Below are 20,235 nucleotides of genomic sequence, written 5' to 3' on the forward strand. Positions count from 1 at the left end.
ATAGCAGAAACTCTCCTCGTGTGGGGCAGGCATTATCTTGCTGAAATCCCTCAGGAAGACACCCAACAAGTTTATCAATCAATGCCAAGCAGAATAATTGCTTGCATAAGGGCCAAAGATGAACCAACGCCCTATTAACTTGCTCAATTTGTGAAGCTCTTTCTCTTGAACAAGTCATCCAGTTTGAATTAAACGGTAATTATTTGTTTGTTCAAAATGGTTCAAATGGCTCTGAGCACAATGGGACTCAACAAACGGTTCAGATGCCTCTGAGCACAGTGGGACTTAACTTCTGAGGTCATCAGTCCCCTAGAACTTAGAACTACTTAAACCTAACTATCCTAAGGACATCACACACATCCGTGCCCGAGGCAGGATTCGAATCTGCGACCGTAGCGGTCGCGCCGTTCCAGACTGAAACGCCTAAAACCGCTCGGCCACACTGGCCGGCTATTTGTCTGTCTGTAGATGCAGATCGTATCTGTTTCCACACCATTTGGATATTCCCTTTGAGGCGCGTCGTACTTTATTTTTTTGCCTTGGAGTGTATTTTGTTTCCTGCTGTCTGATATTCAAACCCATATTTCTACTGGCCGCGTCAAGTATGATGAATGTCTCGTCTGTTACCTACCGTGCAGACTCTGCACTGTTATACGGCTCCAAGAATCGTGTTGGAATAATTCATTTGCCCATGCCACCTAGCGGGAACATCCGGGACTAGCACTGTTAGGCGGGAATAAAACTTGAAGATATACTGCGTCAGTGCCGTATCAAACCTTTCTGTAAGTTATTTACCATTCCACAATTACAGTTACTATTGTGTAACTAATTTATAGACACCTTGTATTATGACCGAGCGAGTTGGCGCAGTGGTTAGACACTGGACTCGCATTCGCGAGGACGACGGTTCAATCACGTGCCCGGCCATCCTGATTTAGATTTTCCGTAATTTCCCTAAATCGCTCCAGGAAAATGGCGGGATGATTCCTTTGAAAGGACAAGGCCGACTTCCTTCCCCGTCCTTCCCTAGCCCGATGAGACCGATGACCTCGCTGTCTAGTCTCCTTCCTCCAAACAACCCAACCCAACCCTTGTATTATGACAGCCCAAGCACGTGTGCCTGTGTCCTGTGCAGCTGGACTGTTATCGTGGAGGAAAAACAGCCCTTACATAGACTACCAGGTAGCTTCTTTTTGATAGTCTCTCCTGAAATGTTTCTTTTCCTTAGCAACACAATCTGAGACAACCACACCACTCGTAGTCACCTTGCCTGGCGATGGTTGGGTCTTCGCCTTTTTGGGCGGTGATGAATCCACATCTTTCCACTTCTTGCTTTGTTCGTTTGTCCCGGGATCACAGTGATACACACAGTATTCATCTATGATTATTAGGCGGCAAGAAATCTTGACTGGCCTGACACTACTGCCACATCCCCGTTCTTGCCTCGTTTCGGGCGGGCTCTTTGAATAGGTGTCACCAGTCACGGAAACCAGCGCCTAACGCTGAAAATGTCGTGTAACATAAAACCTGATGCATAAGTGATTTTAATTTCCTGCGCTATCACCTCGTTACTGATGCGATGGTTTCCGATCACAAGGACCACCGCTACGTGCAATTGCCGATTCTTCACGGAGTTTTGGTGCGTCACTTCGTTCTTCATAAAAAAAAAAATGGTTCAAATGGTTCTGAGCACTAAGGGACTTAACATCTGTGATCATCAGTCCCCTAGAACTTCGAACTACTTAAACCTAACTAACCTAAGGACATCACACACATCCATGCCCGAGGCAGGATTCGAACCTGCGACCGTAGCAGTCGCGCGGTTCCGGACTGCACGCCTAGAACCGCTAGACCACCGCGGCCGTCATTTCTTCATCACTTACTACGCTGGAAGCGTCTGTGAAAACCAACCACTGGTGCATTGTTGCCCTGCAGTTAGATTAACTCAGTATGGATTGTTGTACAGATGTTCTCCCTTAAATCCACGAGTTACTACACAATGCTCTGCTTCAGAGATTCCCTACAGTGGTACGCATGCCACTGGTGGTACATGTGTACACAAGTGGCGCACGTATAAGCAAACAAACCATATACTGATAGAAATAGAATTATTCTCTTAAGTTACTTTACTTTTGAAGTAAAATGGTAGTGATAAAACTGACTGATGAAAATAGCATATGTATAATGTTAAAGAAAATGGATTTACCCTAGAATGTTTGTTTCTAACTGTACGCAAGGTCACAGGAAGATCGGATTTTACTCTCCCCACTCCTGTTGCTGTCTTGTACGGGAATCATTCATGTCGTTTTGACGTTGGCGATATATTGACCGGGTACTGTCGGTGGCAGTTCGACAGTTTTTGTGCCGCTTTACAACTGCTGCCAACCTATGCAGTGCACCAATGTTGGCATTACTGAACGGTTTATTGTTATAATTGTCGCTTCGGTCAGCGTTACGTTAAATGACATTGTGATACGAAGTAAGCTTGAATCTGGAACCGAGGGGTGTTTATTACAACGGGCTTAAAAATGGTTCAAATGGCTCTGAGCACTAAGGAACTTAACAGCTGTGGTCATCAGTCCCCTAGTACTTAGAACTACTTAACCTAACTAACCTAAGGACATCACACACATCCATGCCCGAGGCAGGATTCGAACCTGCGACCGTAGCAGTCACACGGTTCCGGACTGCGCGCCTAGAACCGCGAGACCACCGCGGCCGGCTACAACGGGCTTACTCTAATTTACTATACTCCGTGCTCACTTTACTACTCTCTTGCCAAAATGGCTTATATTGCTTGTGAAGTAAAGGATTAACAAGTATTTTAAATGTCATTCCGCTCTTTAACATTGAACATTTGCATCAGACCCAGCTTAATTTAATTTCGTAGTAAGCACCATGTGAACGAGTCTGTAAAAAAGTACTTTCACGAAACTTTATTACTCGTGGCACACATAGTAGCTGAGCGGCACGATGCACTGAAAAAGATGGCGAATATTATTTATCCCGTACAGTTCCTCACTCCTGTTACAGTCGTAGCTCAACCTTCCTTCCGGATCCCTCAGCCTCCCCGATCCCTCCACCAAACTGCAAGGTTCGTTAGTAAGTGAACGATTTACAGTGACCCGCCGAAATTTCTTAAAGTACCAAATGGTATGCGGCAATAACTTGTCTGGAAACCCATGCTCTATTTCATTAATGTACTCCGCCATTTTGTTTTGGCTCCCCTAGCGCCGTGCTACGGTACTGAGGCTCGGGAATTTCAGTGTGTAACTGGATTCCATACATGTACTTGCAAACAAACAGAAAGTTAACGGTGCAACTTCATTTATTTTTGAGATGATTGTTAAAGCTTTCTGAGTATTCCTAGTGAAGCAGTCCTTTTGTTGAAGACCGACAACTCTCGAGTTTTTTTTTTTCTCCTTAAATCTGTTCACAGACTAACCAGGTGCAGAGACACAACGTCGCGTTTTGGAATCAACAGTAGCTCCATTTCGTAACGAGTGACAGCACCGTACAGCTCTGCCATCATCGCATGCCTCGTATTCTTCACGGCCCAGAAAAGAAAAAAATATTAGAACCGGGCAACACAGTCCACATGCAGCTTTCGAGCAGTTTTAGAGTATGAGGAATCAGAGGAATTTTATTTTGTCTATCAATTGCAGTCAGTCACTGTTGATATGAGTCTGGTGCAAATAATCAAAACGGCACATGCATAATTTGAAATGTAAATAGGCAAAAATAATAACTATTAGGATGGTTCATAAGTTCGTAGAGTTTTTGTTTGCGTGTTAGTGTTCCGGGGTTCATTTATCGATTGTCATTTTTTATTTGTAGTTGACTGCTGATATCTGAGATTACATACTGTAATTTTGGCACTTGGACATAGTGAGTGGTGCTGTGAACGCTAGAAAATGGTGTGCCAAGTAGAGAAATTGGAAAATTTCCGACATATTCTTCTGTTTGGGTTCAACAGAGGGGCGAAGGCAGCCAGAAACATTAGCGTCGTGAACGCGGATAAAGCTATTGGCCAGCGCACGTCAAGAAAATAGTTTTACTGTTTTAAGGAGGATCTTTTGGCATTAATGATTCTCCACGTTCAGGAAGAACTTCGAGGTTGGATGAAGATCGTTTAAACGCACTAATCCACAATGATCCCCGTCACTGTACTTGTGAACAGGCAAATGTGACGAACTGTGATCATTCCACCATTGTGCGACATTTGCATGCAGTGGGGAAAGTTCAAAAATCGGGTATATGGGTACTGCGTGCTCTAAGCCAAAATCACAAAATCAGCGAGTGGCCATATGTGCATCTCTGCTTGCTCGTCATCAACTGGCTCGTGAACAACACCGACCATGCCAGTCCTGTATTGTTACTGGTGACTAGAAATGGTGCCCTTATGCTAACGTAAGGAAAAGAAATGAATGACTGTGCTCTAACGAAGCAGCAACTCCTCGTACAAAGACTTGTGCTCATCCATAAGAAATGTTATGCATCTGGTGGACCAACGACGGTTTGGTGTGCTACGAATTCCTTCCCCGAGGAGAACATTTATTGTCAACAGCTGAGCCGTCTTGCAGACGCAGCCCAAGGACTACGGCCAAGAAGGCTGCGTTAAGTATGCTACTCCACAATAACGCCCATGTGCAGTCTGCAAGACTGACTAAAAACACTCTACAGGATTTAGGTTGTGACGTCATTCCGCCCCCACCTTACTCACCTAATCTTGCGCACTCAGATTTCGTGTTTTACGCTGTCTATCGAACAACCTTCGTTCTTCACCTCAAAATCACGTGATTTCTACTACCACGGAATCGAAAAGTTACACCAGCGTTGGCAGACTGTTATAAACAGTGAAGGAGACTGTATTATTGATGACTAAAGTCTCTGTTGTATCTGTTGTGTTTATTAAACTTATGCATAAACGCTAGGCACTAATGCACCAACTCAGTGGTATTTTTCTTAGCATGTTTTCAGTAGGTTGCGTCTAAATTCGGACATTTTCGGTAATTTCACAATCGCTATAACTAGCTGCAAGTGGTTTACAAAATAAAAGCCCTGGAAACGGACCATCATCTGGTGATCAGCCTGTAGTTACTCTAAAATTGCGTAGGGGGATAATGAGTCACTCAGAAAGATTATGGAATGACAGGTTACAGATTCTACCCCATCAAATTGTTCTGCTAATTGTTAGTAGATATTCAGAGTCTACAGGATGCGTCAGAATTAGGAAATATGAGTCTTTGATTGTCTTTCTTTCTCTGTTGGACAATCCTGGAGTCTTCAACAGTTTACCGACGTAACTTTCCCGTCCACGGTGAACTTGTCTGAGTTAAGACGAAACGCGTCAGTGAATAGAGAAGATCGTACACAATTCACACTGCTTATTTCACGCCCATGGAGTCTATTTTCGGCAAAACCGAGACAATGATATAAGAAGAAAGCGTAATAATACAATCCGTCTACTGTCCGGTAAATACCGTTTATAGCATTCGAAAACTGTGAATATTGATATGAAAGTGCAAACAACATGTAGGAATTACTCCACTGTGATGTTATATGAAGAGATATATTTTTTATCAAAAGTCTATGTAAATCTTCTTGTAAATCTGTACATAGAGTGATTTAGCTGCCCCTACCTATGGGTTTTATGTTGCCCATAACATCTTCAAATAGACAGCCATATTGTCTCGTTTGCTATGTGCGAACTGTTAGCCCTAAAAAGAAATTAACAGGACGTTTTTGTAGGAAATTTAATGTAGTTATATTTTGTTCTGGGATACGTTTTTGGCCGGCCGGAGTGGCCGTGAGGTTCTAGGCGCTACAGTCTGGAGCCGAGCGACCGCTACGGTCGCAGGTTCGAATCCTGCCTCGGGCATGGATGTGTGTCATGTCTTTAGTTAGGTTTAATTAGTTCTAACTTCTAGGCGCCCGATGACCTCAGAAGTTAAGTCGCATAGTGCTCAGAGCCATTTGAACCATATGTTTGCGCTGGAGGCCTAGGTTTTCGAGTTCTTCAAGAAAAACGCGTCTTAAGGTCACTTTTGTACGTTTTCTTGGAAACTACGGCCTCTGGCGAAAACACATCCCAACACAAAAATTTAACTGCATTAAATATCCTATAAAAAGGTCCTGCTCATTTTTTCTGTAAGACTGTTTCCGTGTAGCAGTATAGAGAATACGAAAATCTTGCACATGGTATTTGAAGGTGTTGTAGGTTGTATAAAACCAAGTAGTAGGGGCAGTTGAATCGCTTTGTATATATCACCAAAATTTCACTAGGTGCTGGTACCGCTTCTGGGACGTTGAAATTACAATGAAGTTCCTTACATAACAATTGAAGCCCTTATACTGAGGGTGTAACTTCGAAATGTACAGTGGAGTAAAAAAAAAAAACACTGTTAAAAAGACAGTAAACGGAGTTTATTTTGAAATTTGCATTTTTCACTTTGCATCCAATGAAAGACCGATTTCAATTGCCGTCATCTTACATTAGTGAAAGCACGAGAGTGGTACTTACCAAGAACCAGAGGCATGGTTGCCAGGAACGCTAACAGCGGCAGACGCTTCGACTGCCCCATGGCGCGAGTTAGATTCTGCAACACAAAGGATGCTCAGCTTTAAAAACACAGGCCTGGTTCGTCAAGATAGCTACGAAACTTGCTTGGATTAGAATGGCTACAGTTCAGTATTAAAGGGTTTCTTCTGCTCCTTGTCTCCGTACCTTTTAGACCAGTGAGGTAAATCACCATAAACGTGAAAGAAACCATTCCATAGTTTCAGAGCAGTAAAAACACCACAGCCACGATTCTACAAACATGGAACAAGGTATGAAAATAATCAGAATAAACAGTCATGGTAAATACCTTACACAAATGCGGGAAAAATACCACATCCAAAACACCATTGCTGAGAACAAACATGTGACAAACGAGTAAATACACAACAGTACAGCTGCTAGACTCTCTACTGAAACAAAAAAATAAAGATAAGATAAATATGATTCCTTCTGTATATGCAGCCATATTAAAACAAATACATATACTCTTTCTTTCTCCCCCCTCCCTCCTCCCCATCCCTTTCTCTCTCTCTCTCTCTCATACCATTGCATACTGCACACACACACGCACACACACACACACACACACAAACAAACAAACAGATCACAGGTCTCAAAAACACATTCAATAGTTGGCAATAACATTCGATAATTGGCAATAAAATCCGACAGTTGGCAATACCATCCAAAACAAAACATAAAAACGAGTGTTAAGTTTCTAGTGCTGTGAAGTCTGAAAATGAAATTTCTAATGGCAGCTATGAAAAGAACAGCGGTAACGAAGGAACAAAAAGACTACATGTGAACGTCTAAACATCAACGAAATTTGTTAGTGTGCAAGTAGAACCTTAAACTGGTACCACATCCCTATATATAACGTCCTAAATGTAAAAAAAAATGTATAAACAAAAATATGTACATATTCCCGGCCACTGAAGATGTCTTTCAAAGAATAAAAGCGAAACTAGTACCATACAAGAATTGTGTTTCATTCGGTTAGGACTAGAGATCCCAAAGTAAAAATACCGTGACACCATATATTCTTTTCACGAATCGCATCAGAGCGAGAACCATCGCTAGACGTAGGACACAGTTGGAGAAGACCCTTAAACTGTTACTAAAAATCAGGCAAAGGGGGCCATACACCACCAATCGATAGCAGTGTCACCTGATGTCGGTGCCATCATTGGACTTCAATATGATGAGGCACAGGCTATACTGCGCTCTCCCCTCTTTTATTCCTTCTCAACTGTTCTGACGACGCCTACTGCACTCCATCCTCACCCTAGCAGTAACGAAAATCGTTCTAAATACCAGTTATGGTGTCGAACCCAGGCTCACTGTAAGAAAAACCCGAAACGCTGACCCTCCCATATACGGAGGCGGCCGACTGTGGCTCACTAAATCGTTTTAGATTGATGAGACTTGTGTTCACGAAATTTCGGTATTTGTTTGACACACTGTAGACCCACTTATCTCAAACCCTTAGGGTAAAAATTATAGTAAAAATTATAGTACCTAGAGGAACCTAAACTATTTTGAAATAAGGACTGAACGCCGAGAATGAATATGTCAGCCTGAACGAATCCTTACGCAGCCGTAACTGCTAGTGCTGGTATTGCTGCTGCTGCAACAGGTACTAAACAATAACAGAATTCCGGTACAAGCACTTTATTACCAAGGCCTGTTTCTCACTTGTTACATTAAAATATTTAAAAAATCCATATTCTGAGATGTGCTAGTATGAAGCAAAACAAGAAAAAAAACGTTAAGTAAACATGGGCTCTAAAATGCGTACTTTAAGAACTATGAGCACTTGTTCATCTTCGCTACTGCACGCTCTTTGCTATTTCAGCACGCAGTAAACAAATGAATAACAGGCTTCCATTATTCTGGTAAGTGAAAAGATAAAATTGCAACATAAAAGCGTCTCAAAAACTTATCCTAACACAAACTGGTTCCATTAGAACTTACATACGTGCTACACTTACCCAGACCTGTGAAGATGGTTAAGAATAGCAACACTAACAGAAGTTACTGCAAGCGTTATCAATTGACAATAACAGAGGAATGTGTCTACTGTCTCACATATCGTCGTGTTCTATAGAAACTTCCCTTTTCCCTCTTCCTCACAAACTGTTAACCTTGCCAGGATGGGGTGGCTTGCTTGCCTCAGTGATACAGATAGACGTACTGTTGGTGCAACCACTAAGAGGAGTATTTCTGGAAATCTTGACGTGCAGCTCCACAACGTTTTTCACTCTGGACATTAAGCAGCATGTGAAGAAAACCAAGGAGAAATTTAGAAAGTGAATTAAAATTCAAGTAGAAAATTTTTTAAAAAGTTTGTAAACTGCCGACGGCACTGTAATTCTGTCACAGGTGGCAATGGACTTCCAAGAGCAGATGCGCTGAATAGAGTGTCTCTTGAAAAGAGCTTGTAAGATAAATATCAACAAAAATGAAACAGAGGGAAAGGAATGTAGTCGAATCAAAAACTGAAGTAATTATGTCGGTACATGAAGCTCTAAATGTAGTAAACGTTTTTGCTAAGTAATTTAGCAACGGCAAAGTAACTGATGATGTCCAAATTGGAGAGGATATAAAATGCAATAATAGTAAAAACAGAGTTTCTGAAAAGAAGAATTTATTAGCAGCGAATACAAACATCAGATTTAGGAAGTCTTTTATGAAGAAATTTGCCTGCAGTGTACCTTTTTATGGAGGTAAGTCGTGGGATATAGAGAGTCCATACAATAAAAGAAAAAGCTACTGAAATATGTTGCTACAGAAGAATGCTACATATTTGAAGACCGAAGAACTAGTGAAGAGATACTGAATTGAATATGAGAAGAGAAATCTACAGTGCAAGTTAAGTAAAATATAGTACCAGTTTATAGAGTACAGGTGCTGTCGTCCGAAGAACGAGGTAACGCGACGACGTTGGTTGCTTACTACGGAACCACAAGTACGCACAGTCTCTGCCAGACGCGACGACGAACGAGACACATCAACGCAGACACTTTCTCGAGGGTTTCCATAAGCCGTCGCTGCTGAAGACTTAGCGTCAGAGCGGGCTGCTCCTCAGCCCCCTATGCAATCATCGCTCACTACCGGGAGTTGTATTAGATAGAACTATGTAATAAAGTTTATATTTAATTGTACATGAGAAGCCGGCCGCGGTGGGCGAGCGGTTCTAGGCACTACAGTCCGGAACCGCGCGAATGCTATGGTCGCAGGTTCGAATTCTGCCTCGGGCATGGATGTGTGTGATGTCCTTAGGTTAGTTAGGTTTAAGTAGTTCTAAGTTCTAGGGGCCTGATGACCTCAGATGTTAAGTCCCATAGTGCTCAGAGCCATTTTTTGTACATGAGAGAAAGATCATTATTCTGTAATCAAGTGATACGTCAGTGTTCAGTGTCATTAACTAGTACACATAGACAGTCAAGAGGACATAGAATCCTTCGAAGTTAGGCATGTCATCTTGTTCATGTTGTTATGAAGTGATATAATATTTTCGATGTGTTGTAGCTTCCTCTCGGCCTCCTCCAGAAGTAAATCTGAGAAACCACCTCAGTGTCGACAGAGTTTGTTCGTTCGTCACAACAGTACATCATGAGGCATCAATTTGCTAATCATGGGTAATGTGTGTGGGATAAAAAATTGTGGCGGAAGGTCGAGGCTTGACTACAATAACCGAGTTGAAACTGATGTAGGCTGTACTTTTCATGAAGAGTTGACGAGGCTTGAACAGGACGCACTAGTGTGGTGAGCAGCATCAAACCAGTCTTTGTACTGAAGACTATAATTATTATAGATCCTAAAGTTGTTTACATTCGCGTTGTTTGAGACTGAGAGCGCTGTGGAACGAAACGGAAGTGTCGGTAGGCCATGGCGAAACGGGTCAATTCTTCCTAGCGCATCTCCGCTCGTGGACAAGTGTTTAAAATGTGTCTGGAGCGGAGCGCTTTGGTAAACAGAGTCCAAAGCCACCATTGGCGTTAAAAGCACAAGACGAGGGCCGCCGCTTGCGCTGTCCTCTCCTCCAGGTGGTCGCCACCGCCCCTTCCGCTGTCCCCCCATTCCCCTTCCCCCCTTATCCACCCCCGCAGCCATCAGCTCCTTCGTCGTCCTTGCCAGCCGGGCGTTGTTTTATTCACGAGGCGCGAGATTGCATTCCCGGCCGCGCTGACTGCTCTTTACGAGACCACGACGTCGCCTCATTCATCAGTTCTGCTGCCTGTGTCTCCCTGGCAACAGCATACGGCCGCCTGTCTCCCCGTCGAGGCTCTTCATGCAACACTGTGGCTGGGAAACGCCCAGCACGGTGCAGCTTCCTTCAATATGAAAACTGTCCAATGTGCAGAGTGATTCTAGTTAACGTTTGAAATCCGACACAGATGACCCTGCGACAAGTAATTTTTTCTAAGACACATGGGGCCGCAAATGTCGGAAATACCACGAAAGCGGATGACGAATGTTGGACGCGTGACATCATCAGATGACGCATCTCACCGCACGTACAGTGATTGGTTTTGTCAATCCTACTTTCTCTCGTAGGAGCAGTGCTATACATCTCTCCACTAGGCTAATCGGTTTCCGTAAATGTATTACCACTACCGTGAGCACTACCGATCACATCGGATACTGCAAGAACGGAAACAAAGTAGCCTAGCGGAGCTCTACCGGCGAGGATGGAATCGACGACAATCCCAAGATCTGCACGTGCGGCAAGGTATATCACATGGTGGCGTTACATGTTCAACATTTGTCAACATTTGTCATCCACTTTCAAGGTATTTCCCGAGATTTGCAGCCCCATGTGTCTTACATTAAATTACTTGTCTCAACGCCTTATACGTCGGTTTGGGGGTTTTTAAACGTTAATAAGTCAGCCTGCGTAGTGCCGCCCACTGTTCTCCCTCCAAGGCAAAACAGACGGCAATTTGAAACTTCCTGGCAGATTAAAACTGTGTGCTGGACCGAGACTCGAACTCTGGACCTTTGCCTTTCGCGGGAAAGTGCTCTACCACCTGAAAGCACTTCCCCGCAAAAGACAAAGGTCCCGAGTTCGAGTCTCGGTCCAGCACACAGTTTTAATCTGCAAAGAAGTTTCATATCGACGTACACTCCGCTGCAGAGTGAAAATTTCATTCTGTAAACATCCCCCCAGGCTGTGGCTAAGCCATGTCTCCGCAATATCCTTTCTTCCAGAAGTGCTAGTCTTGGAGGTTCGCAGGAGAACTTCTGTGAGGTTTGGAAGGTAGGAGACGAGGTACTGGCGGAAGTAAGGCTGTGAGGACGGGTCGTGGGTCGTGATTGGGTAGCTCAGATGGTAGAGCACTTACCCGCGAAAGAGAAAGGTCCCGAGTTCGAGTCTCGGTCCGGCACTGTCAGGAAGTTTCATATCAGCGCACACTCCGCTACAGACTGAAAATTTCATCCCAGACAGCAGTGTGTGGTGCGAGCAAAGGAGAAGGAAATACGGTTTTCGGGCTTGCCCCAAGATAACACTGTGTAACTCGCAGTGTGTTTCTTCGGAGCAACTGTTCGATATCATTAGGTGCTTACAGTAGTTGCTTTCGCATGACGCGATTCGTGATATTTACGTGGTGGCGTTCAAATGTGCCACGAGCAGGACACGGTGAGCGCAAGTGGCGTAGGTGACTTCCCGTTTCCTGGAAGGGATCTAAGAGCGCTATTTTCGAAGAGCTGCGAGAGGTTTCACGTGCATCCGTGTTTGCTTCTCGTGACTCCGGTAAATGTGAACGCCACCGAGAGAGTATCAACAGTTGCATCTTGTAACAGCAACTGCGACAACCATCTGAAGTTGAACAGTTGCTTCGTCCAAATACTGTGGGACTTAAAACAATGTTATCCGTTGGCAATCGCGAGAAATGTATGTGTGACAGAGAGAGAGAGAGAGAGACAGAGAGGGAGAGAGAGAGTATTCTTGGTATTCTACGAGAGTCCTTCAATAAGTATTGTCCCACATTTTTGTAAAAAGCTATTAGTATACGCAGGCAAACGTCCTTGTGTGCAGTGTAGAGCGATGCTGCAGCTGATAGCAGTAAGGTTGGGCGAGGGTAAAGAAAGTTACAGCCTCAGGAAATGCAGAAAAAGAGCTCCATGAACAACCACGCTCGGGACGTCCTGTTACAGCCCCTGCTCCAGGAATGCTGAATCGTGCGGAAGCCATTAACGGTGTCGACAGGCGCATCACAACTCGACAATTGGCTCTACAGTTGTCGATCAGCATTGGAGGTGCGTTTGCAATGATCGATATTCAAAGAGGTGCTCATGATGGGTTGCACGAATGCTCACAGCGGACCAAAAGATTTCATTTGAATTGGAGCGTTTTGAGACCGACGGAGAATCCTTTCTGTCACGGATCGTTACCGGGGACGAAAGCTGGGTGCACCACTTTGCGCTTGAAGCAAAAAGACAGTCCATGGAGTGATATCGTCCTCATTCACCACAAAAGAACAAACTCAAGACAGTCCTCTCTGCCGGAAAAGTCATGCTGACAGTCTTCTGGGATTGTGATGGCGTCATTCTCGTGGATGTGATGCCAAGAGGGTCAAGCATCAATTCATAAGCATACTTGAAGACTGAATAAAGTGTTCGATCGGACAAGAATCCTGCAGAAATCTTGCTCCAAAACGATAACGTACGACCACACACAAGTCTGAGAACCCGGGAACACATAGCCAAATGGGGCTGGACATCATTGCCTCATTCACCCTAAAGTTCAGACCTGGGACCCGCGAACTTCCATCTCTCAGGGCCGCTTAGTGATTCTCCCCGTAGAAAACACACTTCGAAGATGACGAAAGTGTCATTCATGCAGTGAAAACATGGCCACACCTATGGGACAAGAGCTTTTACCAGCAGGGAATACATGCTCCTATTCAAATGTTCAAATGTGTGTGAAATCTTGTGGGATTTAACTGCTAAGGTCATCGGTCCATAAGCTTACACACTACTTAACCTAAATTATCGTAAGGACAAACACGCACACCCATGCCCCAGGGGGGACTCGAACCTCCGCCGGGACCAGCCGTGCAGTCCTTGACTGCAGCGCCCTAGACCGCTCGCCAAATCCCGCGCGGCAATACATGCTCTTCCACAACGTTGGTATACAGCCATAGAACGTGATGGAGACTACGTAGAAAAACAGGACATGGACAACACATGTTGATGTATATTTTCACTAAATTCTGACTCTTAACAGTAAATATGGTCTGAGAAGAAAAATGTGGGCCATTGCTTATTGAACGATCCTGGTATCTTGGGGTGCTTCTGAAGCAAAGTCTCCGCTCGAAACAGTCTGATTCAGATTTTTGTCAGAGCCATCGAGCTAGACTGAACCAGGTGCTGACAATGAGACATAGACGGTGAAAATTTTAAACCTGAGGGCACTGAGATTCATCGGCTGTCATTGCTACTACCGCTTTCGCTTTTATACGTCTGGTAATCGTGCACACATAAGCTAAAGGCGTAGGCAATCTTGGTACGGAAGTGTCTCTCAAATACGTCTTTTTCGTTGGTGAATTCCCGCTTCCGCAGTAATATGGGAGTTATTATGTCTTTTCTGGCTGTAATTATTTCGACAGCAGACGAGTTTCGCTTTAATTTAAACCATCTCCAGCGGTCATTGTAACAATTTTGGTTTTGCTTACAAATCTGTTTAATGAGATCGTTAACAGTTGACATATTTAAAATTACTTTTATTACTTACGGTTTTAGACTCCTGAATTATTTTTATGTATTCTTTTGACCACAGTTGTTCGACGTTTAGCAAACTGCACTGTTGTGACGCACCATATTTTCTCGTATTTTATATTGTTCACTTTCTGTGACGTCACACACACACATGCACACGCACACACACACACACACACACACACACACACACACACACACACACACACATACACAACGAAATAGCAGACTCTGCCAAAGCCAGACAAAAGGCAATCGCACTCCACGCGATCAAAACAAAAAATGACACGAGGTGAGCGTGAATAAATAATAACATGAAAAACGAGAAAATATTTTGTGTCACTGTAGTGCAGTGTGCTAAAAATCGAATCGTTTTGTTGAGAATAACGCATGAAAACAATGTGGAAGTCTAAAACCGTGCGAAATAAAGCATGAAAACTGTTTATGATCTCGTTAATCCCATTTGTAAGCAAAACCACAAAATGTTGACCACTGAAGATGCTTTAAATAAAAGTGGCAAGTGTCTGGTTGAAATCAGACGGAATCCTTATTACCTGTATGCCTCAAAGTTCAATGGATTGGCTTTATTTCTCTCTAGAGATAGCGAATTCGATAACTGGAGACCATCTCTATGAGAGGGTGCAATGTCCGCCACGAGATATCGTAGGAGGAACCAGTGACGTTGCCCGGATAATGCAACTCGCTGTTCAGCAGATCATCAGCGGTTTGGACCGTGCGCTGCTATACGTGGTAATGATTCTGGAAACAATGGTTATTTCCTCATACTATTTATTCAAAGCCTTATTGGACACTGGCACGACTACAGTCTACTTTGGTGACATGCCGTTTCCCTCGTCAAAGCTCGATGTGGTTTGCTAGCAATCAGCGTGAGTAGTGTCGTGCAAACAGTAGCAAAATAAATGACTTTTGTCACACCGACACCAGATGTTAATGGAAATTAAATATCTGGGCAAAGCGACTATGAGAAATTCAAGTAATACGGGAAATTTAAACAGACATTTAATTAATTGTCAAAGCAATTTAATTTTTCGAGTAGATTTATTAAATATTGCGCTTCGTTAAATATTGTGGACTTACCTATTGACTTTATGTTACATCTGGCAACAAACAGAAATCTAAATTTTTTTCATGCCCACTCCACAATGATATAAGAATTTAGACTGAAACAGTTGGTGCTGTTGTATATGCATCCTGCTTCTGTGCTCTTGGACAAATCACACTTTTATTTAGCTGTGTTCCTACACTCAGTTCACGGAAACACAGCCGAAACAGAGTCATTGCGACAATGGTATTGGATTTTGATGTGTGTGCATTACTCCTCTATGCACCTGTTAGAACAAACCATATTTTGTATTTAATTATCGTCGCTGCATTCAACTCATTAACGAGTAATAACTTTCAACATGTATCATTGTATTCATGATTGATTCTTCGTGACTGATTATTACACCAAAAATACTGATGCCGTCAGATACTGCCTCGTGCATATGTAGCAGGGCACGTAAAATAATATCCGACTGAAAGAAACCTTTAAAAGGAAGTTAGACGCACCACAACTAAGTTTTAGTAATTTACACTCCTGGAAATGGAAAAAAGAACACATTGACACCGGTGTGTCAGACCCACCATACTTGCTCCGGACACTGCGAGAGGGCTGTACAAGCAATGATCACACGCACGGCACAGCGGACACACCAGGAACCGCGGTGTTGGCCGTCGAATGGCGCTAGCTGCGCAGCATTTGTGCACCGCCGCCGTCAGTGTCAGCCAGTTTGCCGTGGCATACGGAGCTCCATCGCAGTCTTTAACACTGGTAGCATGCCGCGACAGCGTGGACGTGAACCGTATGTGCAGTTGACGGACTTTGAGCGAGGGCGTATAGTGGGCATGCGGGAGGCCGGGTGGACGTACCGCCGAATTGCTCAACACGTGGGGCGTGAGGTCTCCACAGTACATTGATGTTGTCGCCAGTGGTCGGCGGAAGGTGCACGTGCCCGTCGACCTGGGGCCGGACCGCAGCGACGCACGGATGCACGCCAAGACCGTAGGATCCTACGCAGTGCCGTAGGGGACCGCACCGCCACTTCCCAGCAAATTAGGGACGCTGTTGCTCATGGGGTATCGGCGAGGACCATTCGCAACCGTCTCCATGAAGCTGGGCTACGGTCCCGCACACCGTTAGGCCGTCTTCCGCTCACGCCCCAACATCGTGCAGCCCGCCTCCAGTGGTGTCGCGACAGGCGTGAATGGAGGGACGAATGGAGACGTGTCGTCTTCAGCGATGAGAGTCGCTTCTGCCTTGGTGCCAATGATGGTCGTATGCGTGTTTGGCGCCGTGCAGGTGAGCGCCACAATCAGGACTGCATACGACCGAGGCACACAGGGCCAACACCCGGCATCATGGTGTGGGGAGCGATCTCCTACACTGGCCGTACACCACTGGTGATCGTCGAGGGGACACTGAATAGTGCACGGTACATCCAAACCGTCATCGAACCCATCGTTCTACCATTCCTAGACCGGCAAGGGAACTTGCTGTTCCAACAGGACAATGCACGTCCGCATGTATCCCGTGCCACCCAACGTGCTCTAGAAGGTGTAAGTCAACTACCCTGGCCAGCAAGATCACCGGATCTGTCCCCCATCGAGCATGTTTGGGACTGGATGAAGCGTCGTCTCACGCGTTCTGCACGTCCAGCACGAACGCTGGTCCAACTGAGGCGCCAGGTGGAAATGGCATGGCAAGCCGTTCCACAGGACTACATCCAGCATCTCTACGATCGTCTCCATGGGAGAATAGCAGCCTGCATTGCTGCGAAAGGTGGATATACACTGTACTAGTGCCGACATTGTGCATGCTCTGTTGCCTGTGTCTATGTGCCTGTGGTTCTGTCAGTGTGATCATGTGATGTATCTGACCCCAGGAATGTGTCAATAAAGTTTTCCCTTCCTGGGACAATGAATTCACGGTGTTCTTATTTCAATTTCCAGGAGTGTATTATTCGCTACACAGCATTGCTATAGAACTGTTAGTAGAGGAGATAATAAAATTCGCTATACTCATCACAATGAGACTTCTGCAGACTTGTGACCTCGGCTGCTACTGTGAGTGTCTGTTAGTGTTACAAGTAGTAGTATAGATTTATATACAGGCTGCTTTCTGCAGAGTGATAGTTACTGAACTATATGAAATAAAATCGTCATAACTTCTAACCGGTTTGCGTTAGGACGTTCAAACTGCATGGTTGGCCGCGGGGCATGAAGGTAATTAGTATGCCCCTGCTGGTTTGGGTTATCAACGAAGCCCACTTTCATCTGGATGGAATCATCAATAAGTAAAATTGGCGCATTTGGGGGACTGAAGATGCACATTTCCCGATCCAGAAGTTTTTTTCACTCTCAACGGGTGACTGTGTGGTGTGCAATGTCCAGTCACAGAAAAATCGGTGCGACATTCCTTGATGGCAGTGACTACCGAACGGTGCGTGATGTTTTGGAAGATGATTTCATCCCATTATCCAAAGTGACCCTGATTTTGACAAGATAAGGTTCATGCAAGACGGAGTTGGACCCATCGGAGCAGGAGAGTGTTTCTTGTCTTGGAGCAGCTCTTTGGGGACCGCATTGTGGCTCTGGGGTACCCAGAGGCCACTGGCATAGGCCTCGATTGGCCTCCATATTCTCCGGACCTGAAAGCATGCGACTCCTTTTTGTGGTGCTATATTAAAGACAAGGTGCACAGCAATAACCCCAAAATCATTGATGACCTGAAAAGAGCCATTCAGGAGGTCATCGACGGCATCGATGTTCCGACACTTCAGCGGGTCATGCAGAATTTCGCTATTCGTTTGCGCCACGTCATCGCCAATGACGGCACGCATATCGAGCATGTCATAACCTAAATCCGAATATCTGTAGTGACGCTTACATGTTGAATAAAGTGTGTGAAGTAGTTTGTAACTAAGTTAGGTTTCTTCCCCCGTGTAGTTCAATAATTGTCATGTTGTGAGTGTATTATTGTTGAAAATATAATTTCAAAGCAAAATATTACTGAGAGTTGTGTGCATTATTTAGATACCCTAGTCACGTTTCATTTTCAAATAATTACTGAAAGTGGCCTTCAGCGTTGTAATCGAAGTTTTCGTTGGCGGAATTTTTGATCAGCTTCTCAGACAGTCAGTAAGTTAGTTTTATCTGCTAAACTGGATCTGCATCTCTTCCAAATCACATTGAAAGAGTCAGTTTTTCTACAGGCTACACTGTGATGATTCATTTCGTAATGTCAAAGAAATCCCACAAACAGGGGTTACTAGAACTTTGGCTTGGAGTGGATTTGTTACGAATAAAAGACAATGCCGGCCGAAGTGGCCGTGCGGTTCAAGGCGCTGCAGTCTGGAACCGCAAGACCGCTACGGTCGCAGGTTCGAATCCTGCCTCGGGCATGGATGTTTGTGATGTCCTTAGGTTAGTTAGGTTTAACTAGTTCTAAGTTCTAGGGGACTAATGACCTCAGCAGTTGAGTCCCATAGTGCTCAGAGCCATTTGAACCAATAAAAGACAATAACTTTCATAATTCACTGCATAAAAATGTAGTGTGAAAACATTTATTAGTATTCAGACTTGAGGAATATTTTTTACTCCATCGTGTTTTAAGTTATCCAGAGGTGATATTTATGCGTTAAGCAGTTCATTGCTTCACACAGGAAATTGATACAACTAAATAAAATATCTACAGTCTCCCACCACGCAAAATATTTAAGAAGTCATATAGCAATATATTTTTTAATTTCATTTAGTTTTAGTGGCCACTCTTGCGGCTGCAGTGGAGGGGAAAGAAAAGAGACAGCGGCGCCGAAAGTAATACGACCAACGAAAACACTGGACACAGGAGCGGTGGTTGACATCTTTTGTGTACTTAATTTCCCGCCGTTTATACTCTGAAGTCATCTATAAATGTAATGTATGGGTCTTACCATCCTGTGTACGCGTAATAAGTGGAATTTCGTTACTTGGTAACATTCTTGATGCTGCAAACTTGATGTCCAGTTGTGTAGTTGCCTAAATTGACGTGGGTCGCTACAGACTTACTTTAGCAGCTCACTCTCAGTTCAAAGGCGAAGCCGGATTTTCAGCTCATTCGTTTCTTGTTACGTGGGCTGTTGTGTACAGGAGTAAAACGTCGACGGGGGTAAAGCTGAAATTTTTCAGATCACTGTGGTGGAAACAGTAGAGAATTGCGTTAGGCTCGGTGGGCAATGACAGGGGAAATCAGACTCTGTACTGGTCTGCTTGTTACTGCTTCTTCATGTGGTTGACAAGGATCACGCAGAAGAGCACAGACTTTGATTTATTAAAACATAGATGAGGCTTACTACATTCTCCAATTAGTTACCAGAACTAACGGCCACCCCAGCCTATACACTTAGGTGACGAGTATGGGATAGCAATATCCACATATACAGATGGCGGTGGTATCGCGTATACAGGATATAGAAGGGCAGATCATTGGCGGAGCTGTCATTTGTACTCAGGTGATTCATATGAAAAGATTTCAGAAGTGATTATCTTCACACGACGGGAATTAACAGACTTTGAATGCGGAAAGGCAGTCGGAACTAGACGCATGTCACATTCCATTTCCGAAATCACTAGGGAATTCACTATTCCGAGATTCACGGTATCAGGAGTGTGCCGAGAATACCAAATTTCAGGCATTACCTTTGACCACGGACAATGCAGTGGGCGATGGGCTCCACTTAACGACTGAGAGCAGCGCCGTTTGCGTGTAGTTGTCAGTGTTGAAAGGCAAGCAACACTGCTTGATATAACCGCAAAAATCAATGTATCCGCTAGGACAGAGTGGTGATATTTGCTGTTAATGGGCTACAGCAGCAGACGACACACGCGAGTGCCTTTGCTAACAGCAC

At 44.4% G+C, this 20,235-nt stretch overlaps 1 protein-coding gene across 3 annotated transcripts in view; it reads right to left on the bottom strand.

Annotated features, from left to right (window-relative positions):
- Window positions 1-20,235, bottom strand: part of LOC124595771 (Ig-like and fibronectin type-III domain-containing protein 1) — a 1,092,366-nt gene that overhangs the window by 453,973 nt on the left and 618,158 nt on the right. For all 3 annotated transcript variants that reach the window (XM_047134656.1, XM_047134654.1, XM_047134655.1), the window contains one exon: window positions 6,524-6,599. In XM_047134656.1, the coding sequence (XP_046990612.1) occupies window positions 6,524-6,584 (61 nt within the window). In that variant the 5' untranslated portion in view covers window positions 6,585-6,599. The remainder of the gene's footprint in view (window positions 1-6,523; window positions 6,600-20,235) is intronic.

The sequence above is a fragment of the Schistocerca americana genome, chromosome 2 (assembly GCF_021461395.2).
Source record: "Schistocerca americana isolate TAMUIC-IGC-003095 chromosome 2, iqSchAmer2.1, whole genome shotgun sequence".
NCBI classification, from domain to species: Eukaryota; Metazoa; Arthropoda; class Insecta; order Orthoptera; family Acrididae; genus Schistocerca; species Schistocerca americana.